The sequence below is a fragment of the Medicago truncatula genome, chromosome 7, assembly GCF_003473485.1.
Source record: "Medicago truncatula cultivar Jemalong A17 chromosome 7, MtrunA17r5.0-ANR, whole genome shotgun sequence".
Taxonomy (NCBI): Eukaryota; Viridiplantae; Streptophyta; class Magnoliopsida; order Fabales; family Fabaceae; genus Medicago; species Medicago truncatula.
Window position 1 is genome coordinate 42,409,790 of NC_053048.1, and position 26,976 is coordinate 42,436,765.

Consider the following 26,976-nt stretch of genomic DNA (forward strand, 5'->3'; position numbering starts at 1 on the left):
GAGTATTTTATGTTTAAATGTCACGGGAGTGTGTATAACAGTGATATGTCAAAGTTATGATACATAGACATCCTTAAGTGGCAATACACCATTTAACACCCACACAAAAATCTGACACGTGGCCATATGGATCCCGCACAAGCACACTTTCTCTTTTCTCTCTTCTTCTCTCTTCCTAATGTATGGGGTGTACAAGGGTGTATGGGAATAAATGGTGTTTATGTAACATTTTCCTTTTTTTTTATGGTGATCGAAGTTTGAACCTCGAACCTTATATATATATTATACATTGTTTATATCAACTGAATTAAGCTCATGAGGACATCTATTAAATGATATTAACAGTATGAAATGTATCCTTTAAATTAAATAATAATGATAATTAATGCTTTACCTTGGAATTTTTTTTTTGTTGACCAAATTAATACTTCTTTTTTGACCAAATTAATACTTTACCCTGGAAGTTAGTATTCTATTTTCTACCCACGTCATATGACCAACTTATATACTAATATTTTTTTTTTTAAAACAATGTATATCCTAACTTTTGTTATTAAAAGAAATACTTTGGCTTATGCATAATATCAGCAGCACAAAACAAGAGAGTTTGGTGCACAATATACCTGGTTCAATATTCTCCCCTATAACTCTATCTTCGATCGGCATGAGGCCACAACTGCACCTTACGGCTGCCGTCGTGGCAGTTTTCATGACTGCATGGTTAGCATACAGCCGTGGAGTAACTCCATCCAAGGATGTCACAAAAACATCAACCTTCGGAGTTTTCAATGTATGGCAATACGAGAATAAGCTTCCGATTGAATACGGCGCCGTTGGACCGGAGAGTTTCGCCTTCGATCCTCACGGTGAAGGACCTTATACTGGAGTTTCCGATGGACACATCATCAAATGGCACCATCATCAAAACCGTTGGGAGGACTTTGCCGTCACTTCTTCTCCACACAGGTTAACACTCACAACCTCTTTCTTTGTCACACTATCTATGAGAAATTCTTAGGTGAACTCTCACCCAATACGTTCTTCTTTTGGGTGAGAGTTCACACACAAAAGAAATTTAATTTTTTTTGTCTCTCACATACTCTCCCATGAGGATGGTACATTGTGTGTATGGAGAAAAGGTAGTCAATAAAACATTATCCTACGAAAAGTTGATACGGTTGATTTGGCAGAGGTGATGATGATGATGTTGAAGAGTGTGGAGGACCATATAAGGAGCATCCAAAGAAAGAGCACATATGTGGGCGCCCGCTTGGGCTGTGCTTTAATGTAGCATCTGGTCAACTTTATGTTGCTGATGCATACATGGGACTAGTTGTTATTGAACCCACCGGCGGCATTGCTAGAAAAGTCATATCACATGCAGTAGAAGGTCAACCGTTGGCTTTCACAAACAGTTTGGATATTGATCAACGAACTGGAGCAGTGTACTTTACCTCCAGCAGTTCTAAATATGAGAGAAGGTAATTAATACAACTCTAGCTCAAACTTTAGTCTTGAATAAAAATTTGTTGTATAATTTATGATCAATCATATATAGACGAATTGAGTAAAAAATGGATATGCGATGATAAAAAATGATTTTGTAAAATTGAGTTAAATGTAAAAGTGGTTTATATTTTGGATACATCAAGTAAAAGTAAGTTTAAAAAAAAATTAAGTGTAAAAATTACAAATCCTACATTTAAATTAAACTCAATTATAAAGTCAAAATTAATTATTATGAAACACACAAACATGTCAAAACAATTATACACATTCATTATTTATATTCGATTTGGACTCATCCAAGAGTGAACTAAAATATGCTCACCAATATATGGTTGATTCGAGTGGTAAAACGAACACCTTAAACAAAGGGTTAAAAGTTCGATAACTTACTCTTGCATATCACATTACCTGTTTAATACTATATATTTTGGTAGAGATTAATAACCGTTAAACAACGTAATATTTTTTAGGTTATAAAAAAAGTGCAGCAAGTCAAATGCAAAAGCGCACGTGAGCATTGAATCCAAATTACCTTTTTTTTTTTTTTTTTTTTTTTTTTTTTTGCATTTTGATATTAAAATCATTTTATTCCATAGTAAGGTCCTCTTTTTCTTTATTTTTACATTGAAAAAAATTTTTCATGTCCTCCAATTTTAACTTATCTGATTTTTGCCTTAAAGTTGCATATGAAGCTTTAGATTGATGCAACATTTATTTCTAAGTTTTGATAATGTGTGTCTCGTGAAAAATACAGGGATTATGTGTCTTTGATCCTAACAGGCGACAACTCAGGAAGGCTAATAAAATATGAACCAAAAAGTGAACAAGTCAATGTTCTTCTAAACAATCTCACATTTGCAAATGGAGTAGCACTTAGCAAAAATGGTAACTATATTTTAATATCAGAGACTACAAAATGTAGAATATTAAGGTATTGGTTAGAAACACCTAAAGCTGGAACACTGGAAGTCTTTGCTAATCTACCAGGTTTTCCCGACAACATAAAACGGAGTCCAAGAGGAGGATTTTGGGTTGGAATTAACTCAAGAAGAGAAAAACTTATTCAATGGATGATATCATATCCTTGGATAGGAAAAGGGTTGGTCATGCTTCCTTTAGACATAACAAAAACTTATTCATATTTGTCTAAGAAGAAAGGGAGTCCTGGATTAGCAATTAGGCTTAGTGAGGAGGGTGATGTGTTGGAAATTGTTGAAGATCATAGAAGTGGTAATAGAAGTTCTATTACTGAGGTTGAGGAAAGAGATGGAGTATTATGGGTTGGATCACTTGATGCACCTTTTGTTATTAAGTATAACAACTCTTGTGGCGCAAGCATAAAGTAAGAAACAAATCAATCTCAAGCATTGATTATAAGCACAAAAAAAAAAAAAAAAAAACTAACCTCGTACATGTTATAAAATTTAGTTAAGTGCCAAAGCTGGTGAAGATTTAAGTTTATATTAATCCATAACAAACGGACCCAATTTAGATATTATATTTTAGAGATTTTATAAAAAATCAGCACATCTATTTTGTGTTTGTTTATTGTAATGAAATTTTTTTTTTTTTAAACAAATAATCTAGTTTGTTTGGATACAACTATACAAAATGAATTTGTTTTTGTTACAAAATTAGTTCAATCTTTTAAACACTATTTTCTCCCTTTTCTACAAAAAATCTTTTTTTTGATAAGCTGCTCGTAACAACTTCTCGTTTGAAGCTGTTTTTAGATTTTTTTTTTTAGATTCTGATTTTTTAAAAAGTTGTAACAAACAGATGCAAAACTCTTAAAAGTGATTTTTTTTAAAAAAAAAGTTATAACAAACGGACTCTAAGAGTAGCTTCTCAAAAAATAGATTTTTTAGAGGAGAGAGAAGATACTGAACAAAATATTAAACTAATTTTGTAACAAAAATCTCTTTTATACAGGTATATCCAAACAAACTAAAATATTTAAAAAAATTGATTTTTATCACGGTAAACAAAACACAAAATATATTGTAATTTTTCATAAAGCATGTTTGTTTCGGATTAAAATAAAAGTGATTTAACATAAAATAATTTAGAGATTATATTTTAGAGATTTTATGAAAAATCAGAATCTAATTTGCGATTGTTGACTGTGATAAAAAACATTTTTTAAACAAATAATTTAGTTTGTTTGGATACAACTATATAAAAGGGATTTTTTTTTGTTACAAAATTAGTTTAATCTTTTAAATTATATTTTCTCGCTCCTCTAAAAAAAATCTATTTTTTGAGAAGCTGCTTTTAACAGCTTCTCATTTGAAGCTGTTTTTAGATTCTTTTGAAGATTTTGATTATATTTTTTAAAAAAAGCTGTAACAAACGGATGCAACATTCTCAAAAGTGATTATTTTGTTAAAAAAAATGATTTTCTTCTTAAAATAGTTATAACAAACAAGCTCGAAATCTCTATAAAATAATCTATAAATTATTTTATGTCAAAATCAGTATTATTTTAATCCCGTAACAAACGGACCTTAAAATAAAATTTAAAAAAAAAAAAAAAAAACAAATTCTAACCGATGCTTCCAAAGATTCATGTAGAAAAATTCTTGAATATAGGGCATGTTTGTTATGGATTATGTAACATCTCAGACAACTTTAAGCACTGCTAACCGATCCTACAAACCAACATGAGTCTTTTCAGCATGTTATTGAACCCACTGGTAGCATTGCTAGAAAAGTCATATCACATGCAGTAGAAGGTCAACTTCTCAGTAGGTCACCCATGCAAAGACTACTCCAAGTCAAGCATGCTTAACTGTGGAGTTCCTATGGAATGGACTACTGAAAAGAATATGCATCTTGTTGATATAGGTAGCACCAAACAATTCTTATAAGCCTTCTTTCAACCAACCAGTCCCATATTTGCACGACCTCGGGATCCCTCTCATTTCGGTGTGATTCGGTTCGTCTAGAAGCTGTTGGGAGCCGCTCATTGCGTGTCTTGTGCACCGACGACCACTCCCCGTCCTCGTCAGCCTTGGTGTTACAGATTAAAATAAAAGTGATTTTGCCATAAAATAGTCTTTTTATGGAGATTTTATGAAAAATCAGAATCTATTTTGCGTTTGTTTACCCTAATAAAAATTACTTTTTTTTAAATAATTTAGTTTGCTTGGATACAGCTATATAAAAGCGATTTTTGTTACAAAATTAGTTCAATATTTTGATCCATTCTCTCTCCCAAAAAATCTATTTTTTGAAAAGCTACTCTTAACAAATTCTCGTTTAAAGCTCTTTTTGGATTTTGTTTAAATTATGATTTTTTTTTTTTTAAAATGTAACAAATAAATGCAATATAAAAAATACTGTAGATATTGACATCAAAAGCAAAACAATAGAGTGGGTATCAATCAAGTATAAGATATGATTGTTTAAAAAATTGTTGGAGAATGATGATATAGATACCATTTCTCAAAATAAACTAACTTATTAGGTTTGTGTTGTGTGTAGAGCGGTCAAAACGGGCGGTCCGATCCTAAACTGGCCGGTTCTATCGGGCTTCGACCTTTATCGGGCCGGGCCAAAAAGCCCGTTTGGAAAATGGACTTGAAATATACTACCCGAGTCCGGCCCAACACGGGCCGGCCCGTATTAAAAATTACATTTTTTTTATATATATAAAAGTACTATAAAATAATCCTATAGATTTTTTTATAAATAAAATTTTAATATGTTTAAATAATGTCTAGCACTAAAATAAATTGTAAACATTTTTGTACACTAGTCCTAAACTAAAACGGCGAGGAAAACAATTTTAAATAAATTAGATACATTATGGTTATGGATATTTACTTCCCTAAAAAAAAGTTATAGATATTTATATATTTTTTCTTTAAAATTATAAATAACGAAACGAGTAAATATAATTTTATATTATATTCATATGTGTTAATTCATTTAATTTTCACTTTTTTTTTTTACTTTGATAATCAACTAAGTAAAGAATTATTTGAAAAATATATATAATTTATAGGATTTTTTTCTTATGCAGGCTAACGGGCTACCCGCGGCCCGTTCAGGCTAGCCCTAACGGGTACCGGGCTTTTTAGGGCCGGGCTAAAAAACCCTATTAAAATTCGGGATCAATATTTAAGGTCCAAGCCCTATAATTAATCGGGCTAAACGGACCGGACCGTATGGCCCGGCCCGTTTTGACAGCTCTAGTCGTGTGTGAAGGTGGGGCTAGAGTAAGAAAATGCGGTGTATGGAAAACACAAATCTTGTATTTGGGCCTTTATAAAACAACGACCCGTTTAAAACACAAAAACAAACGACAAACATCAAACAAATTGACAAACAAAAACGACAGCGTTTTCCTCTTTCTCTTCTCTCCCACTACACAAAATCTCCAAGATCCAATCCCAATTCCCAATCCTCTCTCTCCTCACGCAACAACCATCACCATGTCTAGCTCTGCAATCATTGCAGCGCATTCAAGCTCTTGGGCTGCAGCACTCGTTAGGATCTCTCCATATACCTTTTCCGCAATCGGTATCGCCGTTTCAATCGGTGTCTCCGTTCTCGGCGCTGCTTGGTAACCCCTTTTTCCTCATTTTCCCCTTTCAAATCAAATTCTCTCTTTCCTTATTGAATCTGTTGTTTATGTAATTGTCGCTTGAAGGGGAATTTACATCACCGGTAGTAGTTTGATCGGTGCTGCTATCAAGGCTCCCAGGATCACTTCCAAAAATCTCATTAGGTAATGTAATTTTCTTCAATTCCTTTAAATTTGTGTTTTTTTTTTGTCATTTTTTGTTGAATAATGTTAATGATCTCGATGATAAGCTTTACGATGGTGAAAGTTTCTTTTTTTTCTGTTGATTGAACTTAGATAGGGAACTTGTGTTGTTTAATTTTGCTTCGATTGATGTTTGAAGGAGAAAGCAATTGTTTTTTGGTGTTAATTTTGATGTGTGATGATGTTTAATAATATGAACTGTTTTCGTTTTAGTTTAAACGTAATGAGGAAGTTCCTGACTAGATCGTTAGTGTTCAGAAGTGATTTTACCATGTATCTAGTATCTGTTGATAATAGCCGAAAATCTTTATTTCTTCTTCATAATAAATGATCATATGGTCTGATATGAAGGGCATGAGCATATGATTGCGTATATTCGAAAATGAAAAAGATAAAGAAAAATGGAAAGTTTCCTAGGCACTATTCTTCATTTTTTAATCCACTTCTCACCGTTGTGTCGTGTTAGAGGTGGAACCAGAAAAAATTATTGCGTGGGTGGGAGGATATAATGAGACATCAAAATAGGATAATACATCAGTTACTCTGTCATATTATCGACTAAAATGATTTGAAGTTTGTCGTGTATATAAAAGGTGAAGATTATCGACTAAAATGATTTGAAGTTTATTTATAGCTAGCTTATTTTGTCCGTCAATAAGGTTAAAGTTCACCTATGCATGTTACAGTGAGTGGGTGGTTGTCTGGGATAGAAATTGTATCCTTTTTTTAAGAAATGTATTGTAGGGTGAAGTCTAAATTCTAGACATGCTTCAATATTGACATTGTTGATCAAGCTCGAAATGGCTTACCAGTTACCGCTAAGTAGCATTGTAGATGGAGTTGTAATTTATCATGAGAGCTGCTATTTAGTACGACACCTTTTATCATGAGAACCGCTAAGTAGATAGAAATAAGAAAATGTTTACTTTTGGATTTGGCGGGTGGATCGTGTATTATATTATACAAAAAAGACTAGTGAAGCCACATACTTCATTAAATTTCGCTTTGTACTAACAAGTTTTTCTCATTTATCATCCATGTCTACTTCCCTCTGCACTAGCTCATTTGGTTTGGTGTGGTTTGTCCTCCATTTGGTTGTACCAGTGACATCAATCGGCTGTCTATAATGTATCATCACAATACTGCTTTATAGAAGGTTTAAATGACACGCTAAACTCACTCTGTAATCGTACATTTGCCCGCAACGAAGCACTTTGGTCCAATTGTTCTGTAGGAAAATATCTTGTTTTCTGTAGAAAATTGCTTCGGAAAAATGTTTAGGTGAGATATTTTGTTCTGCGTGATTTGTTTAAAGGTTTCATATAGTCTAGTGTCATTTAATTGATGTAGCTAACTTCGCCTGGTACTATTAGTTATTAACCATACGTACAAGATTTTGTTGTAGTAGTTACTGTTGTTACTTTGTTTGGATGTCTTGTTACTTATAGTAATTAAGTCGGTTACTTGTAGTAATTAAGTCGGATAATATTCGCTTTTGATTGGCACACCAAAATTTGGTAATTCTTTAAACCAAACAGAATATGTTTCTGGAAAACATTTTCTATACCAGACACCAGAAAACTATCAAAAAAGACTCAAAGGTCAATGGTTGGCTTAAAGAAATGATTAAGTTAATCTATGTAGCCGACGCCACGTAGAGCGGGACAAGGCTTAGTTGTTGTTGTAAGAATTCCAGTCTTAATGCGACAATTTTGTGGACAAAGTATCTGTAAGTTGTAACATGATATTGAAACAAGTGGAAGCTGAGTGATATTAACGTCAAGTAACATTAATTTTTTTTAACTTTATACGCACTTTTTGTATGCCCAGCTTAGCTGTGAACTTATCTTGTGACTTTTTTAATATTTACGTAAATTCATGGGTTGGGATAATATGATAACAAAGTGACACTCTAATTATTGGGGACAAATCGACAATAATAAAGAAAGAATATTTTTTAAAGTAAACAGACCTTTGATTTTCCTTGTATCAAAGCATGGGAAAGTGATTGTGGTAGCGCTCAACACATAATCTTTGGCTTCCGGTGTGTGTTTGGTTTTGGTTATGTTTTCAAGAGGAATATTCTTGTATTTTCAAAAGCTCTATCCAAGATTTTCACCATGAACTGTTTCTAGTACTGAGTAAGCTTGATCTAAACACACACTTAATATAACCATCATGTAAGAATATCACATTTTCTCAAACCTTTTAAGGCTAAAGAAATGGTTAATTAAGGTTGTAAACCCTGTATTTTATGTGATATTTAGAATTTCTTTCTTGATCTTCAAATTTAAGATCGTTGCATTTGAGTGCTGTGAGTGGTAGTATTCGTTTTACATGTAAGTGTGTATTATCTACATACAGTATCCTGCACAGCAGCAATAGTTCCAAATATAACCATTTGTGCACTAGACTTTGACTTGACAATATGGTTCTTGATGTTTATGCTATTTCAGTGTAATCTTCTGTGAAGCTGTTGCTATATATGGTGTTATTGTCGCTATTATCCTGCAGACAAAATTAGAAAGCGTTCCAAAATCAAGTATCTACGAACCAGAATCTCTTAGAGCTGGATATGCAATCTTTGCTTCCGGACTTATTGTGGGCTTCGCAAATCTTGTTTGTGGGTATGTATTCTTTTTGACCTGCATATTCATATCTTCCAAAGAATTCTCGTGGTGAATGTAGGGAGACCTTATCCATCCTGTTGTACATACTCAATTATTTTTGTTGTTGCAGGTTGTGTGTAGGCATAATTGGAAGCAGTTGCGCATTGTCTGATGCTCAGAACTCCTCTCTCTTCGTGAAAATTCTTGTGATTGAGATCTTTGGTAGTGCGCTTGGCCTATTTGGAGTTATTGTTGGAATTATTATGTCAGCTCAAGCAACATGGCCCTCAAAAATTTAGTTTGCCTTGTATCATCAGTGTGCGGGAATTCAATTGCGGTATAGCACACTATGTTTTGTGTACTTCTAGTGATTGAGTCTTCTCTGCTGCTTATCCCTTTTGGCAAGAATGTAAAAAGCGACATGATAGCTTGCGTCCATTACAACAGTAGACTGTATTATCTACCAGAGTTGTTATAGAAGGGCCTGTGTGTCATCAGATATATCAGTCTGTTGATTGAATTTTAGTATTTTTGAAGTACTAAATCATCTGTGTTTATTCATTTATAAATAAAAAAATGTGAATTTATTTGGACTCGGCAATAAAGTCAAGACTTCAGAAATGTACTAATGAAGTTCATTTCTTTTGAGTAAGAAGCTTATGATCATCAATGTTCAGAATCGATTCTTCAATTCATTTATGATTAATTTGAACATGGTAGTTGGCACGATTTTAAGTTTGTAAGTGTCCTCCTTTAGTAGACTTTGTTTAAATTCCTTCCCCTCCTTAGTACTATTCATTACACGCAACTTGTGTGTGTAAGTCCTGCAAATGGTTTGTTTGAGATTTATTTTCTTGTGTTGCACCTTTTTCCACTGTATGGAGTCTATTGGCGTAAGTTGTGGATATCTCTCTGCTTTGTTGTCTTTTGGGCGTTATGGAACCAAAAAAACAGAGTATGTTTGAACATGCAAAAACAGATTGGGAGCACTTGGTTTATTTGGCAAGCCTAGGCTTGGCTTTTGTATGAAAGGACGGAATTCGAAAATACCATTCTAGGAGATGTGATGATTAATATTGAGGGAGTAAGATGCTGGCACCTGAATGAACATCATCTACCTAGAGTAGTAGTGATGATTTCTATTGGATTATCTTCATTACTTCCTATAAAACAGATAAATAACCTTAAAGGTATGACCTAATATGCAAAGTTGGAATGGTTTGTGTTTTGACCTCAAGTTTGTCACACCACTTTTATGTTGTACAGCATGTTTCGGGTGTAAGTCATTTACAATTTTATCTTTTATAAAAGGCATTTCATTGGGCGAAACAGTTGCCCTCAATTGATGCTAAGCAATTAAACGGTTAGACACTTGTTTTCCACATATGATTACGACTTCAAATTGTTACACCACTTTTTTAAGTATTGTCCACTATGGATGTAAGCTCTTCACATCATTAGATTTGAAGAGTGTGTTTGTTTATAAACTACTCTTAACATCGACTTCTAAGCAATATGAAACTATCCTTTTAAAAAATTTCAAGGCTACTTGATGTTTACTTTCCATATAACTTTTCCTCTTTCCTTAGCTTTACCAGTGGAGAGAAAATCTTGAATTTTACAATGAGATTAGAAACAAATCTTCTTTAAAAGTTAATTATCCCCAACAAGGATTGGAACTGTATTTTATTCAAAAGACAAACTTTCTTCAAACAAGACTATAAAAAAATTTAGGCTTAAATGCACTTTTGGCCCTCTAACAAAAAAAAATGCAATTTTGACCCCTATTTTTGCCATGTTTAGGTAAATATGTTTTTTTGCCCCTTATCTTTGTAAAAAAAAATTGCGATTATGGCCCCCTTTTTTGGGACACGTGGCAGCTTCTTATCATAGTTGGAAAAATTAGGGGGTCAAAACTGCATTGTTTTTGTTAGGGGGTCAAAATTGCTACGACGGAAAACATAGGGGCCAAAAATGCATTTAAGCAAAAAATTTATTCAAAGTAGAAGTTCACGATGCTTCTCATTTTTATAATTGAGAGGTGATTTGATTAAAAAGAAACCAATGTTAAATTTTATGGTAAGCATTTTTCTAATAAAACTTCGGTTTTTAGAAGAAAGAGCCTTGTTAATTTGAAGTTCGATTAAAAGTTAAGTAAAAAAAAAAAATTGTTTCACTAAAATGAAGTTGGGTTATATGGAACTCAATAATCACTTGATGCATGGACACAACACATAAACGGGAAGCACTTCGGTGCCATAGTGTCAAAATGGCACCATGACACTTGCTTCCCCACATAAACACTTCATCATCTTCCCCAAGTGAGCACCACTACTCTACCTCACTGGATTTCCCTTTCCCTCTCTCACCTCACCAGGTACCTTCATTTCCATTTCCCCAATACAATTCAATCTTTTTTCCTTTTAAGATGAAAAAAACCATTCGATTTCATCAATTTTCAACAACATCAATCCAATCCCACACAAAAACACACTCTCCTTACCTACCTATACCTCATCGAACACTTCCACAACCAAAAGGACAAGACCTAGATTTCATCAACATTTTCCACAGTCACTTCATCCACTCTCAATGGGAAAAACTCACTCCTTTCTCTAAAACCTTAACCCCATTCAAAATCCAACACATTCTCTTAAAACTCCAAAACGACGCCGTTCTATCTCTCAAATTCTTCAATTGGGTCCAAACCCATAACCCTAATTCTCATACCCTTCATACCCATTCCTTCCTTCTTCACATTCTCACTAAAAATCGAAACTTTAAAACCGCACAATCCATTTTCAGCAAAATCATCACCACCAATTCAAATCTCTTTGAATCATTGCTTCATTCCTACACTCTCTGCAATTCTTCACCTCTTGTTTTTGATACCCTTTTCAAGACTTTTGCTCATATGAATAAGCTGAGAAATGCTACCGATACTTTTGTGAAAATGAAGGAATATGGTTTCTTTCCAACTGTTGAATCTTGTAATGCTTTTCTTAGTTCAATGCTTTATCTTAAAAGACCGGAATTGGTTGTATCGTTTTATCGTCAAATGCGGAGAAATCGTATTTCTCCTAATGTTTACACGATTAATATGGTTGTTTCTGCTTATTGTAAGTTAGGTGAATTGAATAAAGCTAGTGAGGTTTTGGAGAAGATGAAGGATATGGGTTTGTGTCCTAATGTTGTTACTTTTAATTCTTTGATTTCGGGTTATTGTGATAAGGGTTTACTTGGTTTGGCTTTAAAGGTTAGGGATTTGATGATGGGAAAAAATGGGGTGTTTCCAAATGTGGTTACTTTTAACACTCTTATTAATGGTTTTTGTAAAGAAGGGAAATTGCATGAAGCTAATAGGGTTTTTAGTGAGATGAAGTTGGCTAATGTGGCTCCTAATGTTGTGACATATAATACTTTGATTAATGGGTTTGGTCAAGCTGGTAATAGTGAAATGGGGATTGGGCTTTTTGAGGAGATGGAGAGGAATAAAGTGAAAGCTGATATTTTGACTTATAATGGTTTGATTTTGGGACTTTGTAAAGAAGGGAAGACTAAGAAAGCTGCTTATATGGTTAAGGAGCTTGATAAGGGTAATTTGGTACCTAATGCATCTACTTTTTCTGCTCTTATTGCTGGACAGTGTGTGAGGAACAACTCTGAACGTGCTTTTCTTGTTTATAGAAGCATGGTTAGGAGTGGTTTTAGTCCAAATGAGAATACTTTTCGGATGTTGGCATCGGCTTTTTGTAAGAACGAAGACTTTGATGGAGCTGTACAAGTCTTGAGGGACATGTTGGAAAGATTCATGACTCCTGATTCTAGTATTTTATCTGAAGTTTATAGTGGACTTTGCAGGTGTGGGAGGAAGCAGTTTGCGTTGATGTTGTGTAGTGAGATTGAAGCTAAGCGTTTATTGCCACAAGGTTTTGACAGAGAAAAAATAGTCATCACTGGTTCAGAACATGATACAAGCAATTCAACTTGTTAGGTTGCTTTGCTTGACTATAGCTTGTATGATTTTTGAAGCTATCAATTACATGCTTCACTGTAAAGAACATTACATTAAACTAACCACATAAGATACATATTTTGAGATTGATCTGTAAGCACAGCAAGCTCAATCAACTAGATGTCCTCCGACTCAAAGTGCAGCAAGCGTAAAATAGGACATAATAAAGTCTGCCGTTATTCTACGTAAAAATATTACTTTGATGAAGGTACTTTTATACTATTTATTGTGTAATGAATTTCCTTGGTACTAGTGGTAATCGAATAAGGCCCTATTTGGATTAAACAACTTAATTGAGCGCTTATCATATAAAGGCTTATGTATAAGCTATTTCTATAACATAAGATAAAATAAAGTCAAATTGTTTTCATATAAGTTATAAGCTATTCGCTTTTTCATAAGTTATCTTGAAATGCTTATGGAAATAAATAAATAAAAACGTATGAGTATGTCATAAGTTGTTTGTATAAACTCCTCAAACAGTATTTCAAACTGCTTATGCATGTATTTACACTCAAATAAGTGCTTTATTTACCGAAAACATTAGTAGCAATATGAGTATGTCATAAGTGCTTATGCATGTATATACACTCAAATAAGCCAATCCAAACTGACCTAATTGCACTATCATTTTGGAACTGCTTTCTACATCTTTCAAGTTCTTTATTTAAAGTTTTTTTTCTTTTGGGATTATCCAGGAATGTTATTTCAGTATGTAGCTGAGCTTGATGCTTTCCTTAAGTTTCTTATTTGGAGGTTCTCAATTTTGGATAAACCAACTCCTGGCATTGCTAATCTGAAGTATAGAGATAAGCCTGCACTTCAATCAAGAGATAGAGGTAGGAAGGTTTGAATCTTATCTGTTTGTAAGAGTGATATTTTGCTAAACTGGCCTTCAGAGTCACGAGATGGTTTTGAATTCTATTTGCTTATACATGCATAAGCACTTAATAGTTAATACTGTAAAATGTACTGGTTAAACACCGAGAGTAAATTCCATGTATCACCACTATTTGTTACTGACATTACCGCCTACCGGCACGGTGAGTGATTATTCCCCGATATAAGTATAATTGATGGTGTCCTGTTGATGCTTTTGAATACGAAATTTTAAAACGCTTATGTTTGAATATGTCTTTCAAGTCTTTGAGTATATGAACCGTCAATTAGTTTGGAATGAATTTTCGGTACTTCTCTTCGTCCAGTTTTTTGTTCTTAGTTTGTGGAATCCTATGGCCTGCTTAAACATGATACTTTTACTTTTTGAAATTTCTTATGACCTCGGTTTTATTTACATTAGGGCTCTTCATATGTTGGGCAAAACTCTTGGCACGCATTGACAACATTGTTTTCCATCTTTTCCTTAGAATGCTGGGAAATTTGATATTCATGGCTTTCAATAATTCAATGAATCTGAGATTCTGTCTGTTGAAGTGTGCTGTACTGCTGTTAGCGCTGTGATGATTTATTCGTCAAATTGATTAATCCCTACTTGACACATTCGTTATATAAACATTCACAATACTAAAAGTGTTTGCTGCATACACTATTGCCTATTATTTGTTTTGGGCATTTTATGCCAACATGAACAGCTGGATGCTATCTCGCAACCAGATGCATCCCTCTGGATATGATAGCAAATGAATTTGCAAACACGTTTAACTTGTGATTTTCTAAAACTGTGATCGTAATTATGTCTGGTTCTGATGGCAGGCAATGTTATTGTGCTTCTTCCTCTTTTTAATTCATCATTGGTGAAAAATCTCCTCCGGCCTTTTTCTAAGGATAAATCATCAAATTCGGCTGAAGATATCCCATTTTCCCAGGCTACTCCAGTCATCCTTTTGTTGCTTTACCTTGTCAGCACATGTACTACATCTATATGAATATATGCTTCAAAGTAAACTGTTTCTCATTCACGGATTTCGGCTAAGCAATACTTGGTCATTCATGGATTTCGGCTAAGCAATACTTGACAATTTCTTTCTGCAAGATATTGTTACTACTGTCTTCGGACACGATGTGCTGCTGTTCCATCATTTAGGTGTTCAAGGTGCAGTGAGCCAGTGGTTGGTATGCATTGACATGGTAGTGTTTCGACGCAATAATTGTTATTCAGAGAGGAGGAATATATCTTTAGAGTTAGGAAAAATTTGGTCTATTTACAGAATTATCATATAAAACACTGCCGAAAATTGTGGTGGTATTTTTTTCCCACTCCATTTGGTTTTCCCGTACTATTTACATGTAATTAGAATGAGGTAAAAGAACAAATCAAATTTCTTCATAGCTTCACTTATTTGATTGAGCGGGAAGTATTCTTTCTCTTGTGCAATGTATCATTCAGTGACGTCTCTTTCAAACTTGTAGGTGATGTGTTGTATACATTAATTAAGGGAGCATTTGGAATTGTTTAGTTGAGTTAATCTTATTACATGGACACTTATAGTTATATCAATATATGCATACATTTTATAAGCATAATTTTGAAATGTCTATTGTTTTCTATTTATTTCAATATTTTTCCAAAAATTACTTATGAGCAAGCTCATTAGAATAGCTTATTATGATTCTCATGGAAATAACATACTTATATCCTTGGAAAAGTGCCAGCAACACTTGATAGCACTCCTATTATACTTGTTGGGTTATCAGATAATTTTTATAAAAAAAATGTTGAGTATTTCTTATATGTTCGATATCACAAATCACAACCAGCATCTTCCTCCATGATTGAGACCATTGATCTCACTCCGGAATTTGAGCAGAAGTTTCTAAGATCCATTATCACATTGACAATGTGTCTTTTTGAGGCCATATTCCACTATTTTCAATTGTGAAAATGATGAGGACTACTAACATCTACAACCAAAACACCATGTACGTCGTCGTTAGAATTTTAAACATTTTTTAAATACTTAGTCCATGGTGAATTATTTATGAAGATTTATCTATATTAGAATTTCTCAACTTTCTAACTGTCAAATCAATTAACAAAAACAGAATATGAAACTGTTTTTCTAACCATCTAACTTGCATAGTAAGTAAACAAATCTAACATGAATTATTTTTAGGTAACGAGTCTAACATGAATGATAAATTGAGTTCATGAAAGTAATTTTTTTCTTTCTTTCAAAAGTATGCAAGTTAACTTGCACATTACCTAATTATATTGAAATTTTTAGCACTTCTGTTGTTAAATTCTTACTTTAGTTTTTTCTCCTTTTGAAAAAAAGGCAAAAATGTTGGTATCAACTACAACCTAATCAATCAATATCACAATAAATGCTAAGATCAGACTCTATCAAAAAAATATGACAAGGTTAGACAAAGTTCTACAATATAAGCCACTTTTAATTTTGTTTAAATATATTTTTTGTCTCTCTAATCGTTAATTTTTTTTTGGTAATTGTTGAAAAGTCTCCGACAATGCTTAAAATTCAACGAAAACGTCCATCAGAAGCTAGAATCCGATAGATTTGTAAGCGTAAAAAGAAAATATCGAAAATTACGTTGTGATAGTTTGAGCAATTTACAGGATGACCGACTTTTTTCTTTTGCATTGAGAATCGGAAGTAAAGTGACAAGACAAAGAATATATATATAGTCCCACATGTTTGTCTAGCAAAATTGAAATTGATTATGCAATAGTAGCCATAACATTGTGGTTGAAAGGTCTAAGGTTGGTTTACCCTCAAAACCCGCCATTCAATTTTTTTTGTGTGGTTGAAAAACAAGAAATATCAGCCACAACATTACAGGATTCCAAGTCAGCAAATTCCATTATTACTATCCGACATCTTATAAAAAAAGCAGATAAGTTGGGTCCAAAGAAAAAGATTGATAGGTTGAGTTAAGAGAATTCAAGACTCAAAAGCGCTTAACCATTCAATTTTTTTTTGTGTATTATAATAGCAACAACATTTCAGGATTCCATGTCATTAAATTTCACAATGCTTACTCCACTATTCAACACATCTTATCTTATAAGTTGGGTCATAAAATCAAATAAGTTGAAATGAATCACAATACTTCTTGAAGAACAAAAAATCATTTTTAAGATTTAGGTTTAGATACATCATTTTTAACTTAACATCTCACTTAACACACACTTCCGGCCAAAGTATTTTAAGTTACAACACCCCTTCTGTAAAGCAGCTAGGTCTCTCAAACCGTTGATCTAGGTCAATTTCATACATTAAATATTGGAACAATTCAAATTCTAACAAATCTAAAAAAGAAAATCTAACAATTTTTTTATACGAGATTCAATCATATTATTTGATAGATAATATACTTTTAAATTGCTCCTTCCTACCAAATATCATATCATAGCTGTTTCCATGTACATACAAAAATGCTTACGCACAATTATTTTGATAAAATAACATTAAGTGTACAAATGTAGGCTTCTTTTGTGGGTGATGTGATGTATTAATGAAAGGCTTTGAGTTTATTGATGCAAACACAATCAACATCCAAAGTCCACATCAAGCTCTTGTATGCCACAAATTTCTCACCCATATTTGTATGCAGCGTAATTCTCACTCCACAATCAATCATTGCCATGAAAAATGACAACAATAATATAATCTTCAATAAATTTCATTTCTGACAGAGAATATAATCCACAAACAAATTCCAGGATTGAAATAATAAAAAATAACATACATGTAATGTAACGTGTCCTAGAATAAGACTCTCACGTTCCAACGTATCATTGTGCTAGAATTTGGTCACACAAAGCCAAAAAACTGTTGGAGGATGTTTGATGAATGAAGAAGCTACTACGGCCATGGGATTATTAGGTCACACTATGGGGCCCACACTTATGTTTTTCCAATTACTTTGATGAGCCGTAGCTTGCCTGAGACAGAATTGTGACGAGGATTTTGATTACGATGGTTGGACTTTATTCAATTTTAGCACTTCAGTTTCGTTTGATTTTAGGAAAGAAATGAAGAGAAAAAATAGCGAGTAAAAGTTTAAAATGACATTATTTTTGTTAATTGTTTGGTAAAGAGAAAAGAAAGAAAGTTTGACTACTTTTTTATCTACCAAGTTCAAATCATATGATTGATTAAATACAGACTTTAACTGAGAAATAGTAAAAGAAAATGCAATAGCAGCTACAACTTTACACAAACCAAAATTAAATGTTCATTAATTTAACTCAATCGAGTATAAACAGAAGATGATAGTATTACACGACAAACAAAAGGCAGTGCCCTAATTTCTAAAATTATATGAACCGTTATCTTTGGGACTAATTTTCCTACACATATGTCCAAAATTAGACAAATATTTAATCAACACGAGTCTCCAAGTAACTAATTGATTTGTTAGATTTTTTTTTTGTCAATCTGATTCAAGGTTAGAATCTTAACTTCTTTTATCAGCATATACACTTGTAGTAATGAGCAGTAGAAAGATGTAATAGATCAAATGAGTCTCAACAATTTATCTTCATCTTCGATCTTCACTCCAATAGTTTATAATTAAGATACAATACAATAATATTGAGAGTATTTAGATGATCAGATATTTTCGTATTTTTATCCATACGTAAATTGTGAAATTGCTTATTCAACATAAACCAATTTGACGTATTCTTTGCGTAATATAGCCTTCAAGTTTTTTCCAAAGCTCCTTGTCCAACGATGTACCAAGAACATTCGTAAGAATATTCTTAGCCAAAGACATGCAAATTGTACTTGAAGCTCTTAAATTTAGTTCCTCCCACTTCTCGTCCATGTTAAAGATATACTCTAAAAAAGAGTATATTTTTAGAGGATTTTAGGAAGTTAAACTTGATTAAATATAATCTAATCATAACGAGTACAGTTACACTTACTTTAACGCTCTTTCTAATGTACTATTTTTCATTAGATGAAATACTCATTGGTTCACTATTTCATGAATGGATCTCGTAATCTATATAAATTTTCAAAATGTCTTGTATAATCATAAGGTTTGGACACAACTATACCTTTTAATTTTTGTCATGAGGTTGTGACTAAGCATTTATCATGAATTTCACATACTAAGGAAGAGGGTTGTTAAGAAAGAGAGTTAACACTTATTTTATTACAGAATTGCCACAAACCCATGAGATTTGATTCAAACCCCGCGTTACGTGCATAGATAAAATAATGAATGGGTCTTTCTAACGTATGCAACATTGCATAGGATAAGGTGTAATAAATTTACCTCTTGTTTCAACAAAAATTATCATACTCCGTTTTAAATTGTATGTCACTTTATAAAAAATATTTGTCATAAATTGTATGTCGCTTTACAATATCAATGAAAAATAAATGTTACTTTTCCTATTATATCCTTAATTATTTATTACTCTCTCTTCTTTCAATTACTTCATTTATTTTTTCCATATCATTTATTGAGGACAATTTTGTAAAACAACTCATAATATCTCTTTCCCACACAATATTAATTACATTTCTTAATATGTGTGAAATGCCCAAAACGTCATACAATTTGGGACGGAGGGAATATTAATTATCCTTTTCTTGAAAAATGATAATTTTCTCTATGATATTAATCATTCACTATTTTATTTTTATAACTATTTTTTTAAGTGCATGAAAATTATCCATGAATTAAATGGGACACTGAGTGCATAGAAGAAAATTTATTTAGATATAGAAGAGAAAAAAGAATTAAGGCAGAAGATTATGAAAGCAACAAATTATGGAAGGACTTAGATAGAAAAGACCAAATTTAACTCTAAAAATTTAGATAGTAACAACAAATTCAAGGACTAACCATTCCTTCAAAAAAGGAATTAGGGGTGAAATTTTATAGAGGAATAATATGCATGTGTGACATAAGGAACTAGAATCGTCAAGGAACTTTCAACTATACCAAAATTGCATCACAATTTTTTAACTTAATTTAAAATTTCAACCAGGTCATTTATATTTTTAGATCAGAATTGTCATTTATCTTTTTGAATAACAATGTTGGATCTTTAACGTGGAAAATTACCATATTTTGGTTTTATTTTGAAATACAGTTTCTTATTACTCTTAAGTTTGAAATTATGGTGTCATTTTGGCCTTATTTTTGAATTAGATGTCGTTTTAGGCAGTATTCAACAATTCCTAAAAAATAATAATATTGGTTTACATTTTAATGGATCAAAATTAGTTGAGAACATATGAGAAAAAGGAGAAAAAATTGAAAGAAAGTAATTATATATATTACTTACTGTGCTATAGCTGCCACATGAGAAAAATTGATTGAGTTCTGAGCACTTGCCATATCCATGAGAAAAAATGTAACGCAGAAGGAGGGAATAGTGGAGGGAGAAAAATGTAACAATTGAGGAGGGAATACCATTGAGTTGTATTTAGAATGTGACTATTTAGTTTTTCACAAAATACAATAAATAGTGGGGAGATAGATGGAGGGAAAATAAAATTACTTATCATTTTTCAAGAAAAGGATAATTAATATGATAATTTTTGTTGAAAAAAGAGGTATATTTATTGCATCTTATCCTATCCAAAGTTGCCTAGGTTAAAAAAACTCATAATGAATTGACCATTTCTAACACATTTCATGAATTGACCATGAAAAATGTATATATAGATAGTTTTGAATTTATTTTTCTTTTGACAGTAGATAGATACGAGTCTTCACATTACTCTCAAATTATTTATTAATTTTATCTAAATATTGTTTTTTTTTTTTTAACAAAACTAACTCATTCAATGCATTAAACCTGGCCTAGAAATGAATAACGTGTTAGAAACGGGAAAAATAATGAAAGTCTTAAGGCGAGGACACATTTTATTGGATAGTAGGGCTGACAATGAATCGAACCAACTCGAAAATAGTTTGAGACTCCATTCGATAATTGATTCGTTGAACTTGGTTCATGAACTAAATGAGTCGAACTTGAGTTGAAAATTAAGCTCGAATAAATGAGTTGAACTTGAACTAAGTATGATTCGACTCGTCTGGTTCATGAACCAGCTTGATATATATAAAATATTATTTTATATGTTTTTTATATTATGTAGTTTATTACAAGCTTCTTCTAATAATTATGTACTTTTCTCATAAGAATTATTAATAGAGAATAAAAAAAGTTAATACCTTGTGAAGGCCTTTGAACAAACATGTTCACAAAAATAGTCCCACATGGGGAGTTTTAAAAATATTAGAGAAAAAGAGTATATAAATAAGAGAGGTGCAGGATGATAAATACAAGGTAAAACACGGAAGTAGTAAGTGTTGTTGTCTTTCGACCTAGTGCACCTGACTCTTGAGGCCAACAAGCTTCATAGTTCTTTTTTTTTTTAAAGGTCAAAGACATATTTTTGACAAAAGAAGTGTTTTTGAAGAAAAAAACAACTTTTGAATATATAATTCGAGTAGGCGAATTGAACCTAACGAGCCAAACCGAGCTGTTCGTGAACTTTAAACGAGCCGAACTCAAGTTAGAGAAATGTTTGTTTCAAACTCAAATCGAGTTTCGAGCCGAACCAATTCTTATCGAGTCGAATCGAGCTCAGACATGTTTGACTCGACTCATTTCCAGCCATATTGAATAGACACTCACGTAGAAATAATAAGCCATTTTTCGTTTCTATTTGATTCCGTGAGAGAGTGTTATGTGATTCATGTGTGAATGAATCTTCACGTTATTCTCAAACTAATGTACCCAAAAAAAAAAAGATTACACTCAAATTGATTTTTTCAATCTAAATATTCATTTTTGAATAAAAGTATTATTTCAAAAAAAAAAAACTAACTCATTCAATTCATTATTGTGAAAAACAAGTTGTTTTCGTAACGAAATTTCTTTGCTTGTAATTGCATAAACCGATCATTCAAACTGTATAGTATCATAATAGATGTACAATTCAACATTTTTAAGGTTGAATTCGAACTCAAGTTGAGTTGAAAATATCAATCAACATCTAATCTAAATGCAATATCAATTTTCTTTTTTCATTTATATATTTTTCTTAATCAATTGCTCATTTAAATCAATTATTTTAAAAGAAAAGAGTAGTAAAAGTAATTTGAGGGGTATATATATTTTTTATTTTACAAAAATAAACTATATTTATTCATTCAAATTGATAGAGTATCGTTACAATACAAATTTAAAATCGCTAAAAATAAAAAAGATGAATATACAGACGAATCCACAACCATTATGTTAATATCATAAAATGGAAGAGTACATATACTTATAAATATGAATATTTTTAAGTCTCCAGATCTACAAGATTGGCGACGTCAAATTCATTGATTAAATATGCATTTGATTAAAATTTATTTTCATGTCTTAATGAATTAAAAACCGTATTAAAACGAGAAATAAAAAATACATAGTACAAATATGTAAAACCAAAATAAACAAAGTCTTTTTAAGAGAACAAAATCACAAAAATCAACGAGAAAAAAAGACTGAAAATATGTGAAAATAAATTTTAACTAAAACAAAAAGAAAAACAAGTTCAAAGATTAATTTTGTATCAAAATTCATCATAAATCAATCATTTATGGTAAAAGAAAAGCGATGACACATAAAATTTGATGAAGATAAAATGAATTGAGAGACTTATTTTCACAATTACAAGCATAAATCAACATTTTAAATTCTTTTATTAAATAATATATATGACATATAATAAAGACCATATACATATGGGGGCGTATAATACATTATTAGAGTTACGTAGAGATAACAAAACATTTTCCGTTAAATTTCGATTCCGTGCGATGCGAGTGTTTGTATGAAACATGTGAACGAGTGGAGTGATAAATAACCAACTCATACTCATTTTCAATGTGAAGAAGCTAAGAACAAATAACGAACATGACAGTGATGAATAGTTTCAGAAGCGTTTTTACTTCCAAATCGAAGTCACTCACCAAATGGTGCCGTTCACCGTCGTACTCTTCCACCTCCTCCGCCGCCGCTGTGGTGGCTGAAGAACACCAAGATAGCAGCACTTATTTGAAAGATTATGCTGATTATAGAAGATCTCTTTACGGTAACATCACTCATAAAGCTCTTCTTGTTGATGCTGTTGGTACTCTTGTTCTTCCTTCTCAACCCATGGCTCAGGTAATTCATTCAATTCTTTAATTCAATGCTGCTAATTCATATTCAATTTCAAATTCAATGCTAATTTTCACTGTTTATTTTATTATTGTGTTGTTGTTTTAGATATATAGAACGATTGGGGAGAAATATGGTGTGAACTATTCAGAGGAAGAGATTTTGTATAGATACAGAAGAGCTTATAGTCAACCTTGGGGTAAATCTCGTCTCAGGTAAATTTAATTCCTTTCATTTATTGCATTATTAATCAATTCAAAGATTTTTGTTTTAATATCAAATCAATCAACTGATTATTGTAGATTACTTGTTTTATTTATTTAATTTTTCATTTCTTAGTAGTTAGTTATTATGTCAATTATAATTATATTATTATCAATGGCTTTCTTTGGATTGAAAATTTCTGGAGTTAGATTATGCTATTTCAGTGGTTTGGTAGAAATATAATTAATTTCTTAGCAGTCTTTCACAATTTTTGAGTGGGTCTATTCAGTCCCTGACAAAAATTATGCCCAAATTAGTCCCTGACATTTTCAAACCGGAGACAAATTAGTCTCTAACTCATTGTATTAAAGGGACTAATTTGTCCCAGAAATAAAAATGCAAGGGACTAATTTAGGTTTACTTTTGGTCATGGACTGAACTAGCCTGCAAGAAAATTGTGAGCGACCGATTTGGTTATTCACTCTAGATTTTTTTTATGGGTCTGACTTGTTCGGTTGAGTGGTTAATTTCTTCAATATAGAATGAAATGTTTCTCCTCCTTTTTTCTGTCTCTGCATAAACTTCAAATCATTAAACAAGCATTTCACCATGGATAGCTATTGCGAGCAGCGACGCCTTGTTACTTCACTACTGTCTTCATTTGTATAGTTAAGACTGTTTCTTATCTTCTACTTTGCAGATATGTTAATGATGGTAGACCTTTCTGGCAATACATAGTGAGTAATTCTACTGGCTGTTCGGATTCTCAATACTTTGAAGAGCTTTATAACTATTATATGACCGACAAGGTATGACCTCCAATAGTTACCTTTTTCTAAAATTTATAATAACCTCTTTTTCTGTTTTCAATCTGAGTAGGATTTGATTTTTTTTTTGCCATTTTATCATCCACAGGCATGGCACCTATGTGATCCCAACACAGAAGAAGTGTTCAAAGCTCTTAGAAACTCAGGTGTGAAATTGGCTGTTGTTTCAAATTTTGACACTCGATTAAGACCTCTCTTGCGGGCATTAAACTGTGATGATTGGTTTGATGCTGTAGCAGTATCAGCTGAGGTAAGTAAATTGAGTTTCTCTTTTTACTTTATTTTGTTTTATCAGTTTGTGTCACTGCATGTTTTCCACACCCCCCCCCCCCCCGATCTATTGATGCATGCTAGTATTTCTGCATGGCGGGTGGGAGCCATGGCACCCCTTCAATTATATTAAATCATTTACACCAACTTAAAGTATATAGTAGTCGTAACTTCCTCACTTTGGGTTAAGCAGGGTCTTGTGTTCCACTCCTCAACCATTGTTTTTTGTATTTTTCCACTGAATATTCAAGAAAATGAAACTTCCAAGGTTCAAACTCACTTGAACATGTTTTTTATCATTAACTTTCCACCACCACACTTGGCTCATTTGTTGACAATACGGCATATAATGCATATATACATGTATCTGACTCCCTCGAAAAATCTATGCAAGCTCCTCGCTGAACTTACTGTATCGATGTCATTCACAATGTAGAGTATCATCACTGCCAAAAAATCTTTGAGAAAGAAATGGTGGAAATAAATCTTAAATCATTCACTGTGTCAATTCGCATCTTGCAGAAAGATGTTAGGAATTGAAAGATCAAATGCAGATAAATTATCACAATAGTGAAAGCATAATCTTTGTTCGTATATGATATATCACAAATCTTTCTAGTAGAACCACAAATATGTCAACTGTGAAGCTAATATTGCAGTATGTATATTTAAGTAGTGTGCTCACCCAATGCAATTCTTAGAACTGTATTGGAGGAGGAAGCAGCTTAGCATGACTCTGGATTGCAGAGTTATGTTTTAGAGCTCTTCCCCCATTGAACCAAACATGCTTACATTTGAAACAATGGATTTGCATGGGAATTGCATTACCCTTAGCATTGAAGATGTATCAAGTATTGCATGCAATTGAGGAATATTGAAGTAAATTGGGTGAAAATTTAAATGGGGACTTTGATGGCTAAAAGAAGAATTTGTGTATACTTTGGAATCATTCAATAGATTCTGTGGAATGTTTTTGCTGCCAATATTAACTTTGAGGTGTTGGATTTGTCCTGCAAGATCCTCTTGACAGTTATTTATATTTTCAAGTTTTTCATTTGAGCAACCATGCATTTGAATAATGATTTTGTGGTGTGTGCTGTTAGTTGAAAGTTTTATAAGCATGCAATTTTCCTTTTCTGTTCCATAGTTGATTTATGAACTCATATCACATTTAATGTATATGTGAATGATTGGTATGCCTGTTTCATACAGGTTGAAGCAGAGAAACCAAATCCAACTATATTTCTGAAAGCATGTGAACTATTGGATGTAAAACCTGAGGATGCTGTTCATGTTGGGGATGATCGTCGAAATGATATATGGGGTGCCAGAGATGCAGGCTGTGATGCATGGCTTTGGGGAAGTGATGTTCACTCTTTTAAGGAGGTATGTTAAGCATATTCATCTCTTTTTGATGCATAAGAAAATTTTACTGGAGAGTGGAGACTAGAGGGTGAGTACACCTAGGGGAGAAAAAAACATCTTCCTAAAAATGATTCTTATGTAGGTACCTCCCATATTCAGGTTCTTACTGCTGGGTGGGAGTTTCACTCCCAGTTGTGTATACTGTATAGAAATAGAATGGTCCATAGTCCATCAAAATTCAACTATTAATAACCACTGGTATGACTATATTATAATATATCAGTTGTACATTAGAAGTTTGTCCGTCATAGGCAAAAAGTCCAAAACTCATGAGGACCATTCTATATAGTCCCTTGATTTCCCACATGTCAATTTCTCCTTCCCTTCAGATGCCAAATTCCCAATAGAAGTCTCCCCGTTAGCCAAAGAATAGAAACAATGCTATTTTGTAACAAATTTAGGGGAAACGGGGACCCTGTCTGACAAGTATATCCTTATGTCCAATGTGACAGTTTGCAGCTTGATGTGTGATTATCATGATCCAAAAATGCATGCCTTATATGGATAAATCCTCTGCTGTTTGCTATTTTTTATCAACAGTTGACAGTTCATATTTGCTTTTTGTTGTCTATGCTAATCTTAGTATATGATTTCTAAAAATTAAAATTTTTATTTGAGACTATGCATTGATAATGACTTGAATCTTTTGCTGACTCAGGTAGCACAGAGGATTGGGGTCCAGGTCTGAAAAAGTATGTTTATGGAAAAAGTTCAAGAATGTTATCCATATGTAAATATTAAATTTTATTAATAGTCTTTAGTCTTTAGGCTTTAGTTACAAGAATCCACTGTACATGTATGAAAGAGATGTGAGACTATAACTGGTGAAACAGAAATGAAGGTGTAGGTAGGAGCTTTTATATTTGCATTCATCAGTGTGTTTTCTTACAGATTTTCTAAAGCTACAAGGATTATTAATAAATAAAATAAACCGGTGGATTAATTTTGAGTAAATTACTTCAACATTTCCAATCTCTTACACAAATTCCTTTTATTTTTTAAACTTGCAGAAAAGTCCTCCTATTTTATGAATATTTTATAGTTAAATTTCAAATTATTATTTTTGTATCAAGTTCACCAAAGAGTAGTGCTAGCAACACTCTCTTTTCAACACTCTCTCTACCACTCATCTTTTTATTGGCTTATTTCATGGTGGATCCCATGCTTTGAAAATGGGTTCCACAAAAAATGGTGGATCCTACATTGGTTTCATCCAATAAAAGGATAAGTGTTAAGGG

At 32.5% G+C, this 26,976-nt stretch overlaps 4 protein-coding genes across 4 annotated transcripts; all 4 read left to right on the top strand.

Moving 5' to 3' along the window:
- The first annotated feature begins 448 nt into the window (after positions 1-448).
- LOC11416127 (protein STRICTOSIDINE SYNTHASE-LIKE 2) lies at positions 449-2,984 on the top strand. The gene is made up of 3 exons (XM_003624994.3): positions 449-966; positions 1,191-1,481; positions 2,264-2,984. Exons 1-3 carry the CDS (start codon positions 575-577, stop codon positions 2,853-2,855), a joined length of 1,275 nt encoding a protein of 424 aa, XP_003625042.2. The 5' UTR covers positions 449-574; the 3' UTR covers positions 2,856-2,984.
- Positions 2,985-5,830: 2,846 nt separating this feature from the next.
- On the top strand, positions 5,831-9,621 carry LOC11414044 (V-type proton ATPase subunit c''2). The gene is made up of 4 exons (XM_003624995.4): positions 5,831-6,079; positions 6,167-6,244; positions 8,740-8,910; positions 9,023-9,621. The coding sequence occupies exons 1-4, from the start codon at positions 5,949-5,951 to the stop codon at positions 9,189-9,191; spliced, it is 549 nt and encodes a 182-aa protein (XP_003625043.1). The 5' UTR covers positions 5,831-5,948; the 3' UTR covers positions 9,192-9,621.
- Positions 9,622-11,136: 1,515 nt separating this feature from the next.
- LOC11427821 (pentatricopeptide repeat-containing protein At4g26680, mitochondrial) lies at positions 11,137-15,206 on the top strand. The gene is made up of 3 exons (XM_024769567.2): positions 11,137-13,115; positions 13,606-13,746; positions 14,621-15,206. The coding sequence occupies exon 1, from the start codon at positions 11,321-11,323 to the stop codon at positions 12,884-12,886; it is 1,566 nt and encodes a 521-aa protein (XP_024625335.1). The 5' UTR covers positions 11,137-11,320; the 3' UTR covers positions 12,887-13,115; positions 13,606-13,746; positions 14,621-15,206.
- Positions 15,207-22,653: 7,447 nt separating this feature from the next.
- On the top strand, positions 22,654-26,692 carry LOC11427822 (haloacid dehalogenase-like hydrolase domain-containing protein 3). Its single transcript, XM_003624999.4, has 6 exons — positions 22,654-23,018; positions 23,121-23,227; positions 23,917-24,025; positions 24,132-24,293; positions 25,526-25,699; positions 26,397-26,692. Exons 1-6 carry the CDS (start codon positions 22,767-22,769, stop codon positions 26,424-26,426), a joined length of 834 nt encoding a protein of 277 aa, XP_003625047.1. The 5' UTR covers positions 22,654-22,766; the 3' UTR covers positions 26,427-26,692.
- The last annotated feature ends 284 nt before the right edge of the window (positions 26,693-26,976 follow it).